Source organism: Suncus etruscus, chromosome 18 (assembly GCF_024139225.1).
Source record: "Suncus etruscus isolate mSunEtr1 chromosome 18, mSunEtr1.pri.cur, whole genome shotgun sequence".
In the NCBI taxonomy this organism is placed as follows: Eukaryota; Metazoa; Chordata; class Mammalia; order Eulipotyphla; family Soricidae; genus Suncus; species Suncus etruscus.
This window is the reverse complement of record NC_064865.1, coordinates 10,034,896-10,057,161: the sequence shown is the minus strand read 5'-3', so window position 1 is coordinate 10,057,161 and position 22,266 is coordinate 10,034,896. Positions and strand designations below refer to the sequence as shown.

Here is a 22,266-nt window from a genome sequence, read left to right as displayed (position 1 = left end):
CTAAAATGTCTTCTATTTGTCGACATACTAGATGCTTGCTTTATTCTTCATTTCTTTAGGTGTCTGAAATTATTTTTCTTCCACCCTATCCACTTTTGCTTGAATGACACCTTTGTTGGCTAGAACATTCAGTTGAAGAAATATGATCTGCCTTTATATTATTATGCAACTGCTTTTTTTTCTTTTCAACTTTGTCTCTCAGTTCATCCTTAAGGCTTTTCTATCTCTGGCCATATTTTTTTGCTTATCTCATATATCTTGCACTCTGTGATCCGTATCTTTTGTCATTTTCAGTTCTTTCTGAGTTCAGTCATGAGCTTGGTCTGCCCATAGGTGAAGACTTCTTGACTTGTGTACTGGTGAGAGTGGCCTAAGTTGTGTGCTGTCTGTCACTCTCTGGGTGGGGTCTTTCTAAAGGCATCCACTGGAGGTGGGTGCTGAAGGAGTTCCTGAGGTAGAGAGGACTCCCACTTGTTTTTGAACTTGCCTAAAGCACTCTCAGCCCAGCGCTAATTGAAGTCCAGTGATCTAATTAAGACTCTTCCCAGACCACAAAGTGGTATGGATTCAAGCTTCATGTTCCCTTGAAAGGAAATTCTGATTTCTTGGAGGAAATTTTAATTCTTCCTGTAAGTCAATTCCAGGTAATTTTGTTTCCTGTCTCTCCTGGTGGAATTTGAATATGTTTATTCTTCTCTCAAGAAGAGGCTCAGCTGTTTGCTGGTCCTGCTCTTTCATATGGGGCTCCTGGGTCCTGCAGAGTTGTCCCTTTTCCCCTTTAATCTCTCCTTGGCCTGCAGCTTCCCAGAAGGTATCCTTATGCTCAGGCCCAGTTTTTTTTTTTTTTTTTTTTTTTTTTTAGGGAAATAAGTCTGTTGGCATGTGCTTGCTCGAAGAATGCCTTAGTTTACTTCCATTTGCATTTCCCTGTGTTCTTCCTTTCTATTTATTTATTTTGCTTTTTTTTTTCTTGGCTTTTGGGCTACACTAAGCAATTCTGAGGGGTTACTCTTGGCAGACTTGGGGGATCATGTGGGATGCAGAGGATCTAATCCAAGGATGTGCAAAGCATATCCTATCTGCTGACCTGTCCCTCTGGACCCTTTGGGTCTGTGTTTTTTTTTTTTTGATTGTTTTGTTTTTAGGCCACACCAGGTGTGCTCAGGACTTACTCCTGGCTCTGCATTCAGAGATCACTCCTATTGAGTTCCAGGGACCATACCAGGTGCAGTTATTCAACCCAAGTGGTCCATGTGCAAGACAAATGCTCTAACCACTATCATTCTAGCTTCTCTGAACATTCTTTATAATTTGTCATCCCAGCAATACATTCTAATGGGTTTGTAAAATATATTCTACTCAGCCAGTAAATAATTTTAAAATGTTTTTTTCTGGCATATCAAATTTTCTGTCTGCCATGCTACTTGCAACAGATATTGACATATTTCTAAAATGTAAGCTAACTACATTAAATAAAATAAAGCATTTTCTTGCATAGATGAACAAAAATGCATGTATATTTCTATACCTATTCCTTTGTTCATAAAGGGTAGCATATATTAGATATTCATCAGTAATATTTTTCATTTCCTGGGTTTTGCAACATGGCTAGTAGGCTTTTATAATAACATTTAAAAATGTTTATGAATTAGTGACATATTTATACCAATGCAATAAACAGAAAACAGATAACAATTTAACCAATTTCACTAATGTTGGTATAGACATGGAGAATTATAAAATTCTTATGAAACTGCTTTTGTCATGGATGAGCAGAAGAGGTGATTTATATGACTTATGCATTGAAAAATAACTCTAATAATATTTGACTGTATTAAAAGTTACCCTCATAATATCAAAACCTCCTGTTGGTGTGATCAGAGAGGAAGGAAGGACTGAGGAATTACATGGGAAGTAGGAGGCTCAGCCCTCAAGTCATGCCTGACATGTGTTGATGCTTGGTTCATTTCAGCCCCAGCACCATAGAAAACAAACAACATAAGTAGTCTAGGAGAAGACAGCAAACAAAGGGAATGGTAATAAAGCTCTAACATAAGATAGGATTCGGATTTCTGAAAATATGTCACAGTAAGACAAGTAGAATAGACTCAGCTATTTAAAATGACAACAGCAGCAACAACAACAACAACAACAACTTCATCAGGTAAAAAAAACCCAACACCCATAATACACAATTTTCCTATTAATTATACGTAAATAATAGAAGGTGATTCAGGAGTATTTGAGGGAATAAAAATGGAATTATCTTTTGAGATATTGGGGGAATAATTTCAACCTGGAAGAGCCTTCACAGCAGCCAATGCTTAAGACAGAATTTTCTGCAAAGCAAACTCTCCCAAGGAGATTCGGAGGAATGGAAGTTAAAGCCACACTCAGAAAAGAAGCTGAATTTAGGAGATAGAGCTTTATCTCCAAAAGACTTAAAGGAATAAGGAGTTTTTAAGAAATATTTGGTTCACTTAAATTTATAAAACAAAACTTACAAAAATGGCAAGATATTTTAGTTATTAACAGATAAAATGTCTTAACTTTCAAAATACCTGTCATCTCTTTATCAATCCACTCATTATTCATTTATAAATCTATCATCCATCACCCCTCTACTCATTTTTCTATCATCCAACATCCATTAATCTATATGCATTTATCTACCTGTCATCCACCCATACACCTATATTTATCTATCCATCTTTCCATCATTCAACTTTCCATCATACATTCATCTATCCTCTATCTGTCCATTATATTCATCCATTTTTCTGGTAATCTATTCATCTATCTGTCTATCCACTCATTTATTTATCATGCATCCACCCATCCATTTATTATCCACCCATTCCTCCATCTGCTTAGTCACATGCCTAAAAAGATTTTTTTTTTTTTTTTTTGGTTTTTGGGCCACACCCGGTAACGCTCAGGGGTTACTCCTGGCTATGTGATCAGAAGTTGCTTCTGGCTTGGGGGACCATAAAGATTTAACTTAGTATATCATTTTGATTGGTAAAAACTTGGGGTTTCCTTTCTTTTAGAGAATACTTGAGTCATTGAACTCTCATTTAGGAATTCAGATGATCCTAATGGACAAACACAAAGAAAACTGCAATTGGGGGGTAGATACAATTTCCAAGTAACTCAGTAGACAGGGGAAAATATCAGATACAATCAATGGACAATTTAGAAAATGTTTATGAAACTGAATTACAATATTGCTAAAGCTATAAACATTATATGACCTTATGACTTACAAAGATTATTTCTTTTTTGTTTTATAAAGTACTCCTCATCATTAAGCATCAGGTAGACACAAATCAAAACAACAATGAGATATCACTTCATATCACAGAGTCTGGCACAAATAAAAATGAATAACAGCCAGTGTTGGTTCAGGTGTTGGGAGAAATAGCCTGTCCTTCACTGCTGGGGGTGGGGAGCATTAACTGGTTCAGACTTTGGAGAAAACAATAGGGATATACCTCAAAGAACTAGAAATTGAGTTTCCATATGACCCAGCAATACCACGTCTAGGAATATAAACTAGGAGCCCAGAAACATGACAGAAAAGTCTTCTGTACTCCTAGGCTCATTCTAGAACTATACACAATAGCCTCTATCTAAAAGCAATTTCCAAATGCCTGGGAACAGATGAGTAGCTAAAGAGACTGTGGCCCATCTATACAATAGAACACTATGCACTTGTGAAAAAAAAAATGAAACCATGAAACTTGCTTATACATGGGTGGATCTGGAGAGTATTTTGCTGAGCAAAATGAGTCGGAGAGACAGGGTTTGACATAGAACAGTCTCACTCATTTGTAGGATATTATGGGGAAAATGATATATTGGTAACAGACAGGAGGACCAGTCTCAATGGTAGGAAACTTGTCTCACACACACACACACACACACACACACACACACACACACACACACACACACACACGCACACACACACACACACAGGAAACTTGTCTCTCTCTCACACACACACACACACACACACACACACACACACACACACCTGAAGTCGAATGAGGAGAGAGAAGGGAGTACTGTGACAATGAGAGTTGGAAATGATCCTTCTGAAAAAGAACTGGGTGCTGGAAGGAGATAAAGTGATAAGCATGGTGCCTATTCATTTGCATGAATCACATTGCCATAAAATAGAGAGAGAGAGAGAGAGAGAGAGAGAGAGAGAGAGAGAGAGAGAGAGAGAGAGAGAGAGAAGTAAAAGGAGAAATCTGGGAGGTGAAGGGGTCACTTGGGAATACTGAAGTCAGGAAATGTGCAGAGGAGCAGGGATGAATATTGGACACTGCATGACTGACACGAACTGTGCATGTCATGGTGATTCAATTAAAACATTAACTAAAATCAAACTTAAATGCTAAAAATAACTCTAATATTTTAGGGCTGGAAAAAATATGCATGTGTGTAGCTGGGGCTTCCCTCCATTAGGACGAACCACCCCACATCCTTTAGCCCAGATCTAACATGGTACCAAGAGGGCGTGGTCAACTAGGGCACACACCTGAATTCATGGCTCACTTCTGGTTGATGCAGGACCCTAGCGCTGGGCACTCAGGAAACCAGCATATAGGATCTTGTGCTCTAGGGAGGGGGTGCTATTAAGTTCCAGGGTGCCAGGCACGCGGGAACCCCAGCCCAGAATTCTAAGATCTGCGTCACAAAGGGGACCCCAGTAGAACTCTGGTTTCTAGAACTCTGGTTTCTCACCCCCGAATCAGTCTCAGCCCAGCCTCCAGGCAGTGAAATGGAAGCCTTTTTGAGCAGGTTTCTCCTCCGGGATAGTGCACACTTTGGATCCAGGTCCTGGAACTACCTGGCCAGCTCAGTGGGATCCCCATTATATTTGCATCAAGAACAATATCCTTACGGTCTTCTGAATCAAAGTGTGACTGTCAACCAAGGGGACTGAGCTAAGTTTGGTGGAGGAGATCCCAGAAAAGTGGTGAAACTTCGGACAGAGTGGTGGGAGCCTGGGAGACAGACATAAAGGAGGTGTGAGGGCAGAGAAAAGGGGGCCGTGGGTAGAGAGAGCGGGTGTCCGAGGGTAGGAGGGATGGGGATCCCGGAAGTAGGGAGGAGTGTCTGAGATCCAAGAAACAGAGTTCTTGAATGGAGATAAGGGGTGCCTGAGGGTAGGGGTATGGTGGCCTCAGGAGAGGGTCTGAGGGAGAAACTCCCAAGTAGAGGCTGGGGAACCCAAGGGTAAAGCAGTGTGAGCCCTGAGAGTAGAACCCAGGGCTTGTAGATGCAGAAGATAGATAAATCCAGCTGCTGGAACTCTCTTAAGATACCACAGGGTGCAGGTAGGGAAGCCAGGAAAGGGGGGAGTTTGGGGACACAGCACATGTGGATGGAGCCAGTGGTGGACATAGTGAAAGCACTTGTCTTGCTGAACCAGGTTCACTCCCAGGCCCCACACAGGGTCCTGAGTTCCTTGAAGCATGGCCCCTTGGCAGGTTAAGCAGGTTTAAGCACTGAGCACCCTTAGGACTGCCTCTGAACCCATCTAGATGATAAAATGATGGAACCGTGAAAAGATAGGATCCCAAAAGTCACACAGATCCAGAGATCCTTAGGTCACACAGGTTATGGTTCTGATTTGACACAGGACTTGAGGTAAGACAAGAGTAGGGTTGCTGAGTACACACTATTCCAGGTCTCTGAGATCACAAAGGTCCTGTGTTCCTGAAATGCACAGGTCCAGAATCCTTAAGGTCACACAAATCCTGGAAACTGAGGTCACACAGATCCAGTGTCTCTGAGTTTGCACACATCCAGCGTCTATGCGGTCACAGGTCCAGGGTCCCTGAGAACACACAGGCCCTGGAACTAAGGTCAAACAGATCCAGTGTCTATGAGTTTACATAGGTCCAGGGTCCCTGTGGTCACAAAGTTCTAGTTCCCAGAGTTCACATACGTCCAATTTCCTGAGGCACACAGATCACTGAATTTACATAGTCCAAGGCCCATTAGGTCAGGTAACACACAGATAAAGGACCTCTGAATTCAGTTTATACACATCCAGGGTCCCGAAGGTCACACAATACAGGGGCCTTTAAGGTCACACAGTACAGGTTCCCTGAGCTCCCATAGGTCAATTCCCCCTGAGGAACAATGACGATTTCTATCTTTGAACTTGTCAGTGTTATAGACATTAATGAAGCACTAATAAATAATAAAGAACAAACTACTAACTCAGTATATTTTATGGGACTCGACATCACAATTATGTTCAAGATACTAGAGACACTATAATAAATACAAATCTCCCATCATGGGATTTCACATTTATCTTATGGATCTTAATCTGTGCAAAGAGCAAAAAGAAAAGAAAATCATTGTAAACATGGAAATCTAAGGACTGTACAGAAAAGGCAGGATCTTGTTTTTATTTTTAGAGCCACATCCAGAAGTGCTCAGGGGTTACTCCTGGTTATGTGTTCAGGGATCACTTTGGGTAGAGTCAGAGGACATTATGGAGTGTCAGGAATTAGATGAGGCTCAGCCATGGGCAATGCAATAATCTTACATGCTGTACTCCCGTTCACTGCCCTTAAAGGCAATATTAATTGTAATTTAATAAAAATTAAGAGAGAGCACAATTGTGGACATTCAAGGATTTTAAAAGATAGTGAATGAATGAAAATAACAAATTGTGAGGATATACACATAAATGTTAAAACCTACATAAAACCATTTGAAGGAATATTGAAATCACTTAGTTAAATTAACACCTGATAGAAAAATTACTGGATAGATGACTGGTGACAATGAAAACAATACTTTTTTAAAAACCCAGGAAAAGAATTCAAGACATGGTTTTGAGCCCATATTCAGGCATGCAGTGAAGTCCAATGAACAGAGCTAAAATAACTTTCTCCACCATTCATTTCCCTCCATAAGGGAAGACAGGAAAGTAGGAACTTCCCAAATTTGGGTCATTTTTCAAAAATTTGCTTTATTCTGACGCTGGCTTATATGAATTTTCATTCGCTACTTTAACTTTGACAAGATTCTTCAGCTTCCAAAGTCCTAATCCTCCATCTATGCAACGTTATGTATGTTATGGTTGTTTTTCACTCAACAGACCCTTTAAAAAAAACCCTAGTCAGTACCCCCAAGGAAATTTATCTTGCCTCTCTGCAGAGTTCTGAATTAAATTACCCCCGAGCGCCACCTACTGTCCTCGGAGGAAAATCACTTCAGTGTCTGCCAGCCTAATGTCTCCACCTTGTTGATTCTATAAAGGGGTTGCTTATAAGCTCAACTCTAAAGTGGGAAAATAAAATAATGAACGTTAAAAACACCATGGAGAAATTCATAAGGAACCATTCTGTTGAATGTTAAGTTCTTTTTTTAATATAAATTACCATGTCTCTGATACTCAAATGTGTTTATATATTTAAGAAATACTCTCAAACTACTAAAACATATACTTAAACACATATAATTTAAAACATTTAAGAAAAACTATTAGCGAAGGGAAACGTCTCCTGAGCCTGTCTGCCTGTGTTTCTGAATCCCTGAAGGTCTCCTCAGAGGCCTAGGGAGCGCACCCCCAAAAAACTGCATTTTGAAGCTGCCCAGTGAGTAAATTCTGGCTGTGGGGGTCGCCGTCCAATAAGCTGAGCTCTCTGGCCTGAGGAGGTTCTGCCCTGCTGTGCCATTGTTCACTCTGAGGACTTCAAGGGAAACTTCTCCTGTGCCTGTCTGCCCGTGTTTCTGAATCCCTAAAGGTCTCCCCAGTGGCCTAGGGAGCGCACCCCCAAAAAACTGTCAACTAGAGGCCACGCACTCTTTCTTTCTTTCTTTTTTTTTTTTTTTGGTTTTTGGGCCACACCCTGTGACGCTCAGGGGTTACTCCTGGCTATGTGCTCAGAAGTCGCTCCTGGCTTGGGGGACCATATGGGACGCCGGGGGATCGAACCGCGGTCCTGTCCAAGGCTAGCGCAGGTAAGGCAGGCACCTTACCTCTTGCGCCACCGCCCGGCCCCACGCACTCTTTCTAACCAATGAATCCCACCACAACACGCAGGAAAAACCACACTACAAGCATGACAAGGGGGAAACCTCGCAGGCAAACACCATGCACAGAGAATGAAGAGGAAAGCTTGGATGACCTAATAAATTCCAACCACCTGATTAACTTCTTGGATAAGGAACTTAAAATAGCAATATGGAAGATGTTTAAAGAACTCAAAGAAAGCATAGATCAATCTGAACAGAACACAAAGACAGAAATCAGAAAACTCCAAACTGAAAGAACAAATCTGAAAAACATGGTAGCTCAACTGAAAACCTCAATGGATGGCCTCGCCAGCAGGGTATCAGCAGCTGAGGAGAGAATCAGAGTACTAGAAGATGTGATGCAGAAAAACTCAACACAACAGAAGAAATTGAAAAAGAACCTAAAGAAAAACGAACAGGCAATGGAAAAAGTACTCAAGGAATGTGAACAGATGAAAATAGAAGTCTTTGATAAACTCAACAGAAACAACATAAGAATCATTGGAATCCCAGAGACCCAGGTAGGAATCAACTGTCAAAGACATAATCAAAGAGATACTCCCAGAGTTAAAGACTACATGCAATCAAATTCTGCATGCCCGAAGAGTACCAGCTAAAAGAGACCCAAAGAAAAACACCCGAAGACTCATCCTTGTTACAATAACAAATCCCACAGATAGACAAAATATTGAAAGCAGCAAGATCGAAAAGGGAAATCACATTCAAAGGAGCATCCCTAAGACTTACAGCAGGCATGTCACAAGAAACTCTCAAGGCCAGAAGACAGTGGTGGAATTTTGTGACAAAACTGAATGAAATGAATGCCTCACCGAGAATACTGCACCGAGCCCAACTCACGTTCAGATTTGAAAGAAGAATACATAGCTTCATGGATAAACAACAGCTCAGAAACTTCACAGATGATAAACCAGCCTTAAAGGAAAAACTGACAGGTCTACTCTAAGACAAGAGAAACCAACAAACACAGCAAACTTATCTACAAAGATGACATTAAATCCTATGACAATCATCTCCTTCAATATCAGTGGACTAAATTCACCAATTAAAAGACACAGAGTGGCAAAATGGGTCAAAAAGATGAATCCAACCTTCTGCTGCCTACAAGAAACACCCCTGAACAGTCAGAACAAACATAGACTCAAAATCAAAGGCTGGAGGAAAATCATCCAAGCAAACAACACCCTCAAAAAAGCTGGGGTGGCCATATTAATATCAGATGACACCAACTTTATACTCAGAAAAGTGGTAAGGGACAAAGATATGGACACTATGTATTAATCAAGGGATATGTGCAACAGGAAGAAATCAGACTATTAAACATATATGCACCCAATGAGAGACCAGCAAATTTCTAATACAATTACTGACAAATCTGAAAGAAGAAATCAATAATAACACAATAATTGTGGGAGACCTCAACAGGGCCCTATCAACACTTGATACGTCAACCAGACTAAAATGCAACAAAAACATACTAGCCCTGAAAAGACTAATGGAAGAAAGAGGACTAGTAGATATATATAGGACACTCCATCCCAAAAAACCTGGATACACATTCTTCTCCAATGTACATGGGTCATTCTCCAGGATAGACTACATGCTGACACATAAAACATACCTCCATAAAATCAAGAGGATAGAAATCTTGCAGGCTACCTTTGCTGACCACAAGGCTCCGAAATTAGATGTGAAATACAAAGGTACACAGAAGGAAAACTTTAACAATTGGAAATTAAACACCCTGCTACTGAACAACCAGTGGGTCCGAGATGAAATCAAAAAGGAAATCAAAACTTTTCTGGAAACAAATGATAATGAAGACACAAACTGCCAGAATATATGGGACACAGCAAAAGCGGTCCTGAGAGGAAAATTTATAGCTCTACAAGCACACATCAGGAAGGAAGAAGGGGAATACCTGAATAACTTAATGACGCAGCTCAAAAAATTAGAAAATGTCCAACAAAGGAACCAAAATTAGGGAGACAGAAGGAAATAACAAAGCTGAAAGCAAAACTTAATCCGAAAAATCAATTTGAAAGATCAACGAAAGCAAAAGTTGTTTCTTTAAAAAAATATATAAAGATTGATAGACCATTGGCAAAACTCACAAAGAAAGAGAGAGAGAAATCTGATAACCCATATTAGAAATGAAAAGGGGAGATCACGACAAATATTGCAGAGATCCAAAGGTAATCAGAGACTACTTGAGAAACTCTATGCTACTAAACATGAGAACCTAGAAGAAATGGAAAAATTCTTGGACACTTATAACATCCACAGTTAAGTAAGGAGGATGTAGCATATCTAAACACCCCTATCACTACTGAGGAAATTGAAACTGTATTCAAACATCTGCCCAAAAAGAAAAGTCCAGGCCCAGATGGATTTCCTAAAGATTTTTTTCAAATCTTTCAAGAGGAGCTACTACCAATTCTAGCCAGGTTCTTCCATAAAATTGAAGAAACGGGAACACTCCCGAACAGCTTTTATGAAGCCAACATCACCTTGATACCAAAACCAGACAGATATGCTGCCAAAAAAGAAAATTACAGACCAATATCCCTGATGAATGCTGATGAAAAGATCTTCAACAAAATCCTGGCAAATAGAATCCAATGATCATCAAGAAGATCATACACTACGACCAAGTAGGTTTCATCCCAGGAATGCAAGGATGGTTTAACATCCATAAATCTATCAACATTATACACAGTATCATCAAGAAGAAAAATAAAAACCACATGATCATATCAATAGATGCAGAGAAAGCATTTGATAAGGTCCAACACCCATTCTTGATCAAAACTCTCAGCAAGATGGGAGTAGAAGGAACCTTTCTCAATCTAGTTGAAGCCATCTACCACAAGCCAATGGCAAATATTATCCTCAATGGAGAAAAACTAAAAACCTTTACTCTAAATGCTGGTACAAGACAAGGCTGTCTGCTCTCACCACTCCTCTTCAACATAGTACTGGAAAAGCTTGCTATAGTGATCAGGCAAGAAAAAGATATCAAGGGAATTCAGATAAGAAAGGAAGAAGTCAAGCTCTCATTGTTTGCAGATGACATGATACTCTACTTAGAAAACTCTAAAGAGGGGGCCGGGTAGGTGGCGCTGGAGGTAAGGTGTCTGCCTTGCAAGCGCTAGCCAAGGAAGGACCGCGGTTCGATCCCCCGGTGTCCCATATGGTCCCCCCAAGCCAGGGGCGATTTCTGAGCACATAGCCAGGAGTAACCCCTGAGCGTCAAACGGGTGTGGCCCAAAAACCAAAAAAAAAAAAAAAAAAAAAAAAAACTCTAAAGACTCTACCAAAAAGCTACTAGAAACAATAGATTCATATAGCAGGGTGGCAGGCTACAAAATTAACACACAGAAATCAATGGCCTTCTTATACACCAATAATGATAGGGAAGAGAAGGAAGTCAAGAAGGCAATCCCATTCACAATAGTGCCACACAAACTCAAATATCTTGGAGTCAACTTGACCAAAGAAGTGAAGGACCTATACAAAGATTATTATAAAGCCCTGCTCCAAGAAATAAGAGAGGACACACGGAAATGGAAACACATACCCTGCTCATGGATTGGCAGGATTAACATCATTAAAATGGCAATACTCCTTAAAGCATTATACAGATTTAATACTACAGAAATTTATAGGATAATCAGAGATGACTTTGAAAAACTATGCCACAAAACAAGAGTACCTGAAAGAAATAGATAAATTCTAGGACTCTTATAACCTCCCAAGATGGAATCAAGATGATATATCATATCAGAACAAACCCATGACTATTGAGGAAATTACAAAATGATGTTAAAGTCTTCCGAAAAAACAAAGGATCAGGCCCAGATGGATTTACTAATGAATTCTTTAAAACCTTTCAAGAGGACCTACTACCAATTGTTTTCAGGCTCTCCCAGAAAATGGAAGAAACAGAAACACTTCCCAATAGTTTTATGATGCTAACATCACCCTGAAACCAAAAGCAGGCAGAGGTGCCACAAAAAGAGAACTACCGACCAATATCAAAAAATAGTTCTTCAGTTCTTATCTTTGGTGTTTTATTTTTCCGAAGTGCATCTTCCCTCTTATTTACTTTAGAAAAAAAAAAGAAGTACAAATGGTCAAAAGGCACATGAAAAAATGTTCCTTGTCACTAATCATCAGGGAGATGCAAATGAAAACAACGATGAGATACCTCCTCACACCACAGAGATTGGCGCACATCACAAAGAATAAGAACAATCAGTGCTGGCAGGAATGTGGAGAGAAAGGAACTCTTATCTAATGTTGGTGGGAATGCCATCTAGTTTAACCTTTATGGAAAGCGATATGGAGATTCCTCTAAAATCTGGAAATTGAACTCCCATTCGACCCAGCTATTCCACTCCTAGGGATATACCCTAAGAACACAAGAACACAATACAAAAACCCCTTCCTCACACCTATATTTATTGCAGCACTATTCACAATAGCCAGGCTCTGGAAACAACCAAGATGCCCTTCAACAGACGAATGGCTAAAGAAACTGTGGTACATATACACAATGGAATATTATGCAGCCGTCAGGAGAGATGAAGTCATGAAATTTTCCTATACATGGATGTACATGGAATCTATCATGCTGAGTGAAATAAGTCAGAGGGAAAGAGAGATGCAGAATAGTCTCACTCTTCTATGGGTTTTAAGAAAAATAAAAGTCATTTTTGCAACAATCCTCAGAGACAATGAGAGGAAGGCTGGAACTTCCAGCTCACTTCATGAAGCTCACCACAAAGAGTGGTGAGTGCAGTTATAGAAATAACTACACAGAGAATTACCATAATCATGTGAATGAATGAGGGAACTGGAAAGCCTGTCTACAGTACAGGTGGGGATGGGGTGGGATGGAGGGAGATTTGGGACATTGGTGGTGGGAATGTTGCACTGGTTTAGGGGGTGTTCTTTACATGACTGAAACCTAATCACAATCATATATGTAATCAAGATGATTAAATAAAGAAAAAAGTTTCAAAAAAAAAACCTGTTAGCTAGGTAAACCTAAATGATTTTGGGTTTTGCTTTAGAGCCACTTCATATGTACTCAGGGTTGACTCCTGGCTTTGTGCTCAGGGATTGCTCCTATGGATTCAATATCCATGATTGAACCTGAGTTGGCATGCAGTACAAGTTCTACCTGCAGGACTACTACTCCAGCCCCAAATCTAAATAATATTTTTTACTTAAAAAGTATTTCTGAAATGTAACTGGAAGTGAATTCAGGGATCCTTGAGTGATATAGGGAATGAATGACAGTTGTGAGCATTTATGGGATGAAGAATAGTGCTAATTTGTCTGTTTTCGTGCCTCTAAATTACCTGTTCTTATTCATCAAAGTCACCTTTGAAAGCACAGGCATCTATTCTATTATTTATTTTCCATTAAGTCTATTTCTTAGCTTTCTTTTAATTGAATGCTTTTTAATTTCTTCATCGAGACTCACTGCTTATCATGACTGTGGGTTTCAGATCTACCTGACTTAACTCATCAAACTATGAAGTATGAAAACTTGCCATTTTAATCAGGATATTAGCTTTGTTGAAAAACCATTTAATCCACTCCACCCAGTGGACTGCCTGCCCTCCTGTGACCATGAGGACCAGAGGTTATGTGTCCAGCCAGCCCTGAGCTTGAAAATGCTGAGAGTTAGCACCCCAGAAAGGCAGACATGGCAGAACTGTGAGACTTAAAACCTCCCCTGCTTTTGGTTAGAATTTTGATTGCTAGCTTCTAATAAATATTTCTGCTAATTGAAGCTTTTATATATTTATACAATAGTTTATCAAACCTGCATTGATTTTTCAGACTCAGTCCAATGCTATATTTTATAAATTAAAATAATTTTTTATAAATTAAAATTTTATGAATTAAATTAATTATACATTAATTGCAAATGGAAATATATGCATGTATGTGTTCTAGAATAACCTTTTGTGGTTCGAATAATGCCTATACTTATCCCTCTATAAAATTCGTGATTCTGATGTTTATCTTATTAGACTCAGCATCCCAGTTTGATTCTGAAGGCCAAATTGTATGATTCATTTTTGAATAATAAAATCCTTATTTCCTTTGTTAGTTTCTTGAGGATATATTTACAATGATGCTTTGTCAGTGCACTTATGTGGGCTCTTTGCCAAAGAAAGGTGTAAACTGTGATTCATAAAATATACTGACTTTTTAATGTAAAGAACTCAAGCAAGGCATGCCTTGCCAGGTCACAAGATGTACTGTCAATTTACAGTCATGTAACAGCATAAATTTCAGAGCTTAGGGTTCCACAAGAGACCCAGAAATTCTTGGAGGATTTGGTGTGTGAAGAAGGGGCTACTCAGCCCATAGGAAGGAACTTCAGACCACAGCTGACTATTTCTATGGAGTAAGTGTGATTTAATAAGCTGGTCTCATCCCTGAATCTGGATCGACTTCAGCCGCCACTTGGAGGCTCATTGGTTGATAATAGCTGACATCAGTCTATTCAGCTAGAAAGATCCCTAGTATCAAACAGATACAGATCACAATGCAAACTCACAACAGAACAGTCTGGAAGCTAGAGTGGATGTACTGGAGGGAGTGATGTGCACTGCACGAAGTCCAAAAACAAACACCCCCTTCTAGAAACTACATCATAAACTGGTGTTCTGGGCTCATATCTTATCTTCATGCTTACTTTCAACCTTCCCAGGAGAATTTGTTCATTTTTTTCCACTTGTCTCATTGGATATATTTTTTATTTTTCTAATAAATTTTATTTTGACCAAAGTTGATTACAAATCATTCACAGTAAAATTTTAGGTATAGAGCGACATTGAATCAGGGGCATTCACAAATAAGAACAAAAACCAAGAGTCAATTATCATGAAGCAAATTTACAGTTCCTACTCTTAAGGTTTTTTTTTTTTCTGTAATTATTTTACACTTTATCAGCTAGTCTAATTCAGAGATGTCTAAATTATTTATTTTTAGGAAGGCAAATTTCTTACTCTCAGCATACCTAATATATGGAACAACTTTCATTAACCCTGGGAGCTATATTGTTTATATATGTCATTGGTCTCCTGGAAACCATAATCAGGGGAAGTAAGATTAACTGATCTAATAATATAGGGATATGTAAGTCATTTTATAATGACAGAGTTATCAAACTAAATAAAGCTCAAAGGTATTATTAGTTCCAGCCTTAAGGAGCAGGTAGCCAAAGGTATTTAAAAAATATTGGTTTTATCAAAGTAAGAAACTATTTAGAAAAATCCAGAGCTTCAGTTAGACTCTCACCCAGGATAGTACTTTATGTTGCTGTCTTGGGAAGTTCTTCTTTTGGGGTTTTCTGGTCATCTTTGAGTTCAATTTACAGCCAGTTCCATTATTCTATCTTTGGCAGAAAAAGCATTCCTCTCACAAGAACATTATCGTAGTTTGAGAAAATCACCGTCACTTAGAATGTCTTTCAGATGAACATGCCATATATTCTTTGGCAATAATCTCTTGTCCCTGGTCTTGACTCGTGCCCTGCTCATCTTTGAGTCATGAGAAAGAGTCACTGCCGACTAGTACACAGCAATGATGATAATCGGTATGGCTCCCCTCCCCTCCCACCATGGCAGTTCTGAACAGAGTCTGAGAGAGTCACGTATCTTGAGTGACAGGCATTGATTTCTAAGCTCTTTAAGGTGAACTAAGGTGAGATATTTCTTGTTTCTTTACATTGGCACAACTTGTATTCAGGCATTCTGAGCTGCTAACTTTGATTTTTTTTTGCCTTTCCTTTATTACCGTTTTCGCCGGCGTATAAGACGACCCCCTAATTTTTGCAGTTAAAACATAGGTTTAGACCTCTATTCGCTGTATCAGACAGAACGTTCCTGTGCTGCAACTGTATGTCCCACAGTGAGCCAATCACAACAAGCAAAGGTTCAAAGGTTCTACTGCCATAGACTTCCTCTCTGACTCTGGCCAATCTGAGCAGGCTTTTGACAGTGTCATTCAGGTCCAGAACATTGTCTAATTTGCATGCATCAAAAGCCTGGTTGGATTGGCTGAGTTAGAGAGGCGGTCCGAGCAGCCTGGCAGTGATTGGTGCAGGATCGAGTTGGAAAATTAGTTTTGTGGCAATATTCAACTTTCGTTTAGTGGCAAATTGAAACATTTTTTGGGGTATACTCGGCGTATAAGACGACCCCCGATTTTTGGTTGACTTTTTTGTTTCAAAAGTCGTCTTATACGCCAGAAAATAGGTATCTGTGCACCATGAGTTTACAATATAGGGAACAATAATGATTCAGGCTTGGGTCTCAGGGCCCTTTACCATCCTACCTACCCTACTGATGACCTCATTTCCATAGAACAACTTGTAACCTCTGTTACTATTGGCTATTTGTGTGTTGGTTTTTTTTTGTGTGTGTGGTTTTTTTTGTGTTTTTTTTTTTCTGGGGGGGGCCACACCCGGCGATGCTCAGGGGTTACTCCTGGCTGTCTGCTCAGAAATAGCTCCTGGCAGGCATGGGGGACCATATGGGACACCGAGATTCGAACCAACCACCTTTGGTCCTGATCTGCTGCTTGCAAGGCAAACGCCGCTGTGCTATCTCTCCGGGCCCTATTTGTGTTTTTCTTAAGATAAACTGGATCATATTTAATTTCGATGTATTGATGCTGACTTCATAATTGTAGTAATTGTGCCATATTCTGTTTGATAATAATAGGGGAGGGGCCGGAGCATTGGTGCAACCAGTAGGATGTTTGCCTTCACAAGCTAACCTAGGGCAAACCAAAGTTTGATCCCCAGGTGTCCCATATGGTCCCCCAAGCCAGGATTAATTTCTGGGCACATAGTCAGAACTAACCCCTGAGTGTCACTGGGTGTGACCACAAAAATAAAACAAAGCAAAAGACAAATATCTATTTATAGACACTGTACTTAATAGAATATATTACTTATAGGAGATTCCAGGATCTTTAATACAGAAACCTGATGCCAACAATAGAGACTGCATGAAAAATAAAACTGTATTGGCACTACAGAATTTTTCTTAATACCCTTATATGAGTGAGACAATTCTGTGTCTATCTCCCTCTGACTTATTTCACTCAGCATAATAGATTCCATGTACATCCATGTATAGGAAAATTTCATGACTTCATCTCTACTGGTGGCTACATAATATTCAATTTGTGTATATGTATCACAGTGTCTTTAGTCATTCATCTGCTGAAGGATATCTTGGTTATTTCCAGAGTCTGGCTATTGTAAATAGCAACAGTACTAATTTCTAGGCTCTTTAACAAGAACTAAGGTGAAATGTTCCTAAGGTGAACTAAGGTGAAATATTTAAAGAAAATACTTATTTTTAAACTTGTTTCTGGATATGCTTATGCCTCCACCCCGAGTTTTTTGACATGGAAAGAGATACTCAGGTATGTACAGAGATATTTTAGTGCAATAAAGAGAGCAAGTTTTCCCCAAGAGTATTTGAGCCTTAATTTCCTCTTTTAAGTAAGCTGGTTGGAGAAATGAGGTGATTCCAAGAAGGAAGTATTGGGGTAGAAAGGCCTGGAAAGGTACAAATATGAGTGGTCTGGGAGCTCTGGGCCTATGGTTGAAGCCTGTGCTATGGGCACTGGGCCTGGTGAAGTTTTCTTCTACCTCATGTCTGACTTGATATATTCTCTTCCTTTAAAATGATTTTTTATGGCAGGTGCGTGTAAGGGGGTAGTAGTTAGGGGATGACACACTCTCTGGTGCTCAGGCACTGTGCTGGGGACCATATGTGTGGCTGAGATTGAACCAGGAAGCCCCTTACAAGGATAATCTTTCTGCCCTGCCTTGATTTTCCTTTTTCTATTATTAAAAAAATATTTTGCAACAACCAGTGGTGCTAAGGACATGTGGTGTTTGGAATTAAATCTGGGTTCACGATGTGCAAAGAAAATGCCTTTTTTATCTTTCTTTCTTTCTTTCTCTCTCTCTCTCTTTCTTTCTTTCTTTCTTTCTCTCTCTCTCTCTTTCTTTCTTTCTTTCTTTCTTTCTTTCTTTCTTTCTTTCTTTCTTTCTTTCTTTCTTTCTTTCTTTCTTTCTTTCTTTCTTTCTTTCTCTCTCTCTCCCTTCCTTCCTTTCTTCTTTCTTTCTTTCTTTCTTTCTTTCTTTCTTTCTTTCTTTCTTTCTTTCTTTCTTTCTTTCTTTCTTTCTTTCTTTCTTTCTTTCTTTCTTTCTTCCTTCCTCTCTTTTCTCCTTTCTTTCTTCCTTCCTTCCCTCTCTTTCTTTCTTTCTTTCTTTCTTTCTTTCTTTCTTTCTTTCTTTCTTTCTTTCTTTCTTTCTTTCTTTCTTTCTTTCTTTCTTTCTCTCTCTCTCTCTTTCTTTCTTTCTCTCTCTCTTTCTTTCTTTCTTTCTTTCTTTCTTTCTTTCTTTCTTTCTTTCTTTCTTTCTTTCTTTCTTTCTTTCTTTCTTTCTTTCTTTCTTTCTTTCTTTTTCTTTCTTTCTCTCTCTCTCCCTTCCTTCCTTCCTTTCTTCTTTCTTTCTTTCTTTCTTTCTTTCTTCCTTCCTTCCTTCCTTCCTCTCTTTCTTTCTTTCTTTCTTTCTTTCTTTCTTTCTTTCTTTCTTTCTTTCTTTCTTTCTTTCTTTCTTTCTTTCTTTCTTTCTTTCTTTCTTTCTTTCTTTCTTTCTTTCTTTCTCTCTGTCTTTCTCTCTTTCTCTCTTTCTTCTTTCTTTCTTTCTTTCTTTCTTTCTTTCTTTCTTTCTTTCTTTCTTTCTTTCTTTCTTCCTTCTTTCTTTCTTCTTTCTTTCTTTCTTTCTTTCTTTTTTTCTTTCTTCTTTCTTCTTTCTTTCTTTTTCTTTCTTTCTTTCTTTCTTTCTTTCTTTCTTTCTTTCTTTCTTTCTTTCTTTCTTTCTTTCTTTCTTTCTTTCTTTCTTTCTTTCTTTCTTTCTTTCTTTCTTTCTTTCTTTCTTTCTCTTCCTTCCTTCCTTCCTTCCTTCCTTCCTTCCTTCCTTCCTTCCTTCCTTCCTTCCTTCCTTCCTTCCTTCCTTCCTTCCTTCTGTCTGTCTGTCTGTCTTTCTGTCTTTCTTTCTTTCTTTCTTTCTTTCTTTCTTTCTTTCTTTCTTTCTTTCTTTCTTTCTTTCTTTCTTTCTTTCTTTCTTTCTTTCTTTCTTTCTTTCTTTCTTTCTTTCTTTCTTCTCTCTCTCAGGTTTCTAGGTCAGATCTCAGATGTACCTTTTCTTTCTTTTATTCTGCCTCTCCCAGTGTTGTGGCTCTCAGGCTCTAGGGACTGGACATCGGTGGGGGAGGGCAGCGCACAGGAGAGCTGGTCAGGCATGTTCTTACATGTTCTTTTTCCCCACCAGAGCCTCTGCGTGTTCATCCCACCAGGAGTGAAAGAAGGGAAACCACGCCTCATTCCTGTCGGGCCCATCACCCAGGGAACCACCATCTCTGCTTATGTAGCCAAGTCCAGGAAAACATTGCTGGTGGAGGACATTATCGGGGTGAGAGGACTTGTACCTCTATGACTGCTACATGAGGGACTAGAATAAGGAAGATGATGGGTCATTTTTGTGTGGCCACTGAAGCATTTGGTGAAAGCATTGAAGACAGATGGAGATTTAAGAAATGCATTTGCATGAGAATTAATCTTTGTAGCCAGGAAGTCAGGTTTTCAATGCCCACTAAGTGATCCATTAGAATAGTTCTTATTTTGGTGCATGTCAGTAGAATTATACAAAAAAATGTATATTTATGTTCTTATAAACAGTAACATTTAAGGTTCATACATATGATAGGTACATACATATGAAAGATTCTGTCTCTGGTGTGCATGAATATACCTGGGTGGGTAACATCTCAGCCTGTATGTGAATGAGTTAGCTAGTGCTGCATGACCAGCGATTCTAAATTTAGAGGTGTGGCAAAGTGACCACCTGCTGCCCCCAACACTCTGGGTGGTAGCTGTGGGCCACATAAGCATCTATGACCAATGGGTCTCTCTAAGAGCTGATGACTTCAACTCTCTTGCTGCCTAGCACTCCCAACTCCTGCACAGTGAGGGCAGCTATGCATGTTTTTATGTTGATAGCAGGGGTCCACCAAAGGAATGGGATCATATGGTTGAGGTCATCTTGGATTTACTCATCTGGCAGGACGCAAAGCTACCTCCACTTGAGCAAGAAAGGCCCATGTTGGAGGGGATATGGCAACCAGACTCAAGCAGTGGGGTGATTTACTCTCACCTCTGACCTGGAAGAGATAGGTGCAGAAACAAACAGATGGGTTATAAAATAAAAGTGCCCATTTGAGTCCTCAATTTTGGGGCTTCATTTTTTTTCTTTGTTTGCTTTTTGGCCCGGTGCTACACATGGAGGCTCTCAGGGGTTACTCCTAATGTTTCATCTGGAAGTTACTCCTGGCAGGCTCGGGGGATGATATGGAATTCTGGGGATTGAACCCAAGTCTACTGCATGCAAGGCAAATAACCCTCCCTGTTGTTCTATTACTCCGGCCCCAGCAGATTTTATTTTAAGCTTGAATTTATGACTAAGTATCTATAAAATCTTGAGCAAATCAGGGGATTAGTTCTTAAAAAGAAAAAAAGAAGGTAAATCTAAGTGTTCAATATATTTAACTTGTTGAGCACCACAAGAATGAAAGAGAATCATTAATATGAAGAGGTGTGACTGTTTTATATTGTAACATGTAAGGGTATGCCCCTAAAACGTGCCAGATGCATTTAAAGTTTAAAAAGTAAATAGTATTGTAGATGCTGTGTAAGTTTTTATTTGAAATTAATTGATTACCTATGCAAGTATTGTAAAAGACATCTAAGAGACAAATAGAGGTTTGTACTCATTTCTGTACTTATTTTTTTATGGAAATCATGTCTTTTTTCCAGAAAAAAAATTTTTATTTTTAATATCTTTAAGCACCATGATTACAAACATGTTTGTAGTTGGGTTTCAGTCATAAAAAACACCCCCATGCACAGTGCAACATTCTCACCACTAATGCCCCATTTCCCTCCTCCCCCACCCCCTGCCTGTATTTGAGACAGGCATTCTAATTCTCTCACTTATTAACATTGTCATGATAGTTGTTAGTATAGTTATTTCTCTAACTGCACTCACCACTCTGTAGTGAGCTTCATATTGTGAGCTGGTCCTTCATGCCCTCATCTCTATTGTGTCTGGTTCATGAAATTGAAGAAACAGGAACACTCCCAGATAGTTTCTATGAATCTAACATCACCCTGATATCAAAACTAGACAGAGATGCTGTAAAAACAAAAAGAAAGAAAGAAAACTACAGACCAATATCCCTGAACACAGATGCAAAGATCCTCAACAAATTTCTGGCACTTAGGATCTAACGCCTCATCAAGAAGGTCATACACCACGACCAAGTAGGTTAGGTTTCATTCCAGGAATGCAAGGATGGTTTAACATACTTAAATCATTCAGCATAATACACTATATCAAGAGAAAGAAAAACACACATGATCATATCAATAGATGCAGAGAAACCATTTAATAAGGTCCAACACCCATTCTTGATAAAAACTCTCATCAAGATGGGAGTGGAAGGAACTTTTCTTAATATAATCAAGGCCATCTACCATAAGACAATGGCAAATATTATTCTCAGTGGAAATAAATTGTAAATCATGTCTTACAGAGAGTGAAAATAGCAATTCACTTAGTTTTCTCCTACTCCTTTGGGTAACTTTGCAAAACTTAGTTCTTCAAGTCCTGGAACTCATTCAGTTTCTTGAGAAGTAGCTCCAACTTGTTGGATGGCTGGAATACTAGAGTATGGCTTAATTAGAATTATTATTTTTTAATTATTATTAACATTCACTTTGTGCTAGTCTTGCCAAAAATAGAAAGTTTTTTCTTAGTTATCTGTATGTCTATCTTTTGATAATTTACCTGTTTTGTTTGTTTTGGGGCCATACCCAGTGGCACTCGGGTTATTCCTGGCTCTGCACTCAGAAATCACTCCTGGAGGGTGCTCAGGGGACCCTATGGAATGCCAGGGATTGAACCCAGATCTATTGTGGGCAAGGCACATACCTCTCCACTGTGCTATGTCTCTGGCCCTCACTTACCTATCTGTTTTTGACTTGAGGATTACATGTGGTAGTGCTCCTGGGTCACTCCCT

At 39.2% G+C, this 22,266-nt stretch overlaps 1 protein-coding gene across 1 annotated transcript in view; it reads left to right on the top strand.

The window, feature by feature from the left end:
- Positions 1-22,266, top strand: part of LOC125996554 (cAMP and cAMP-inhibited cGMP 3',5'-cyclic phosphodiesterase 10A) — a 238,348-nt gene that overhangs the window by 153,082 nt on the left and 63,000 nt on the right. Inside the window, exon 6 of the mRNA XM_049765489.1 lies at positions 19,460-19,600. Coding sequence (XP_049621446.1) covers positions 19,460-19,600 — 141 coding nt within the window. The remainder of the gene's footprint in view (positions 1-19,459; positions 19,601-22,266) is intronic.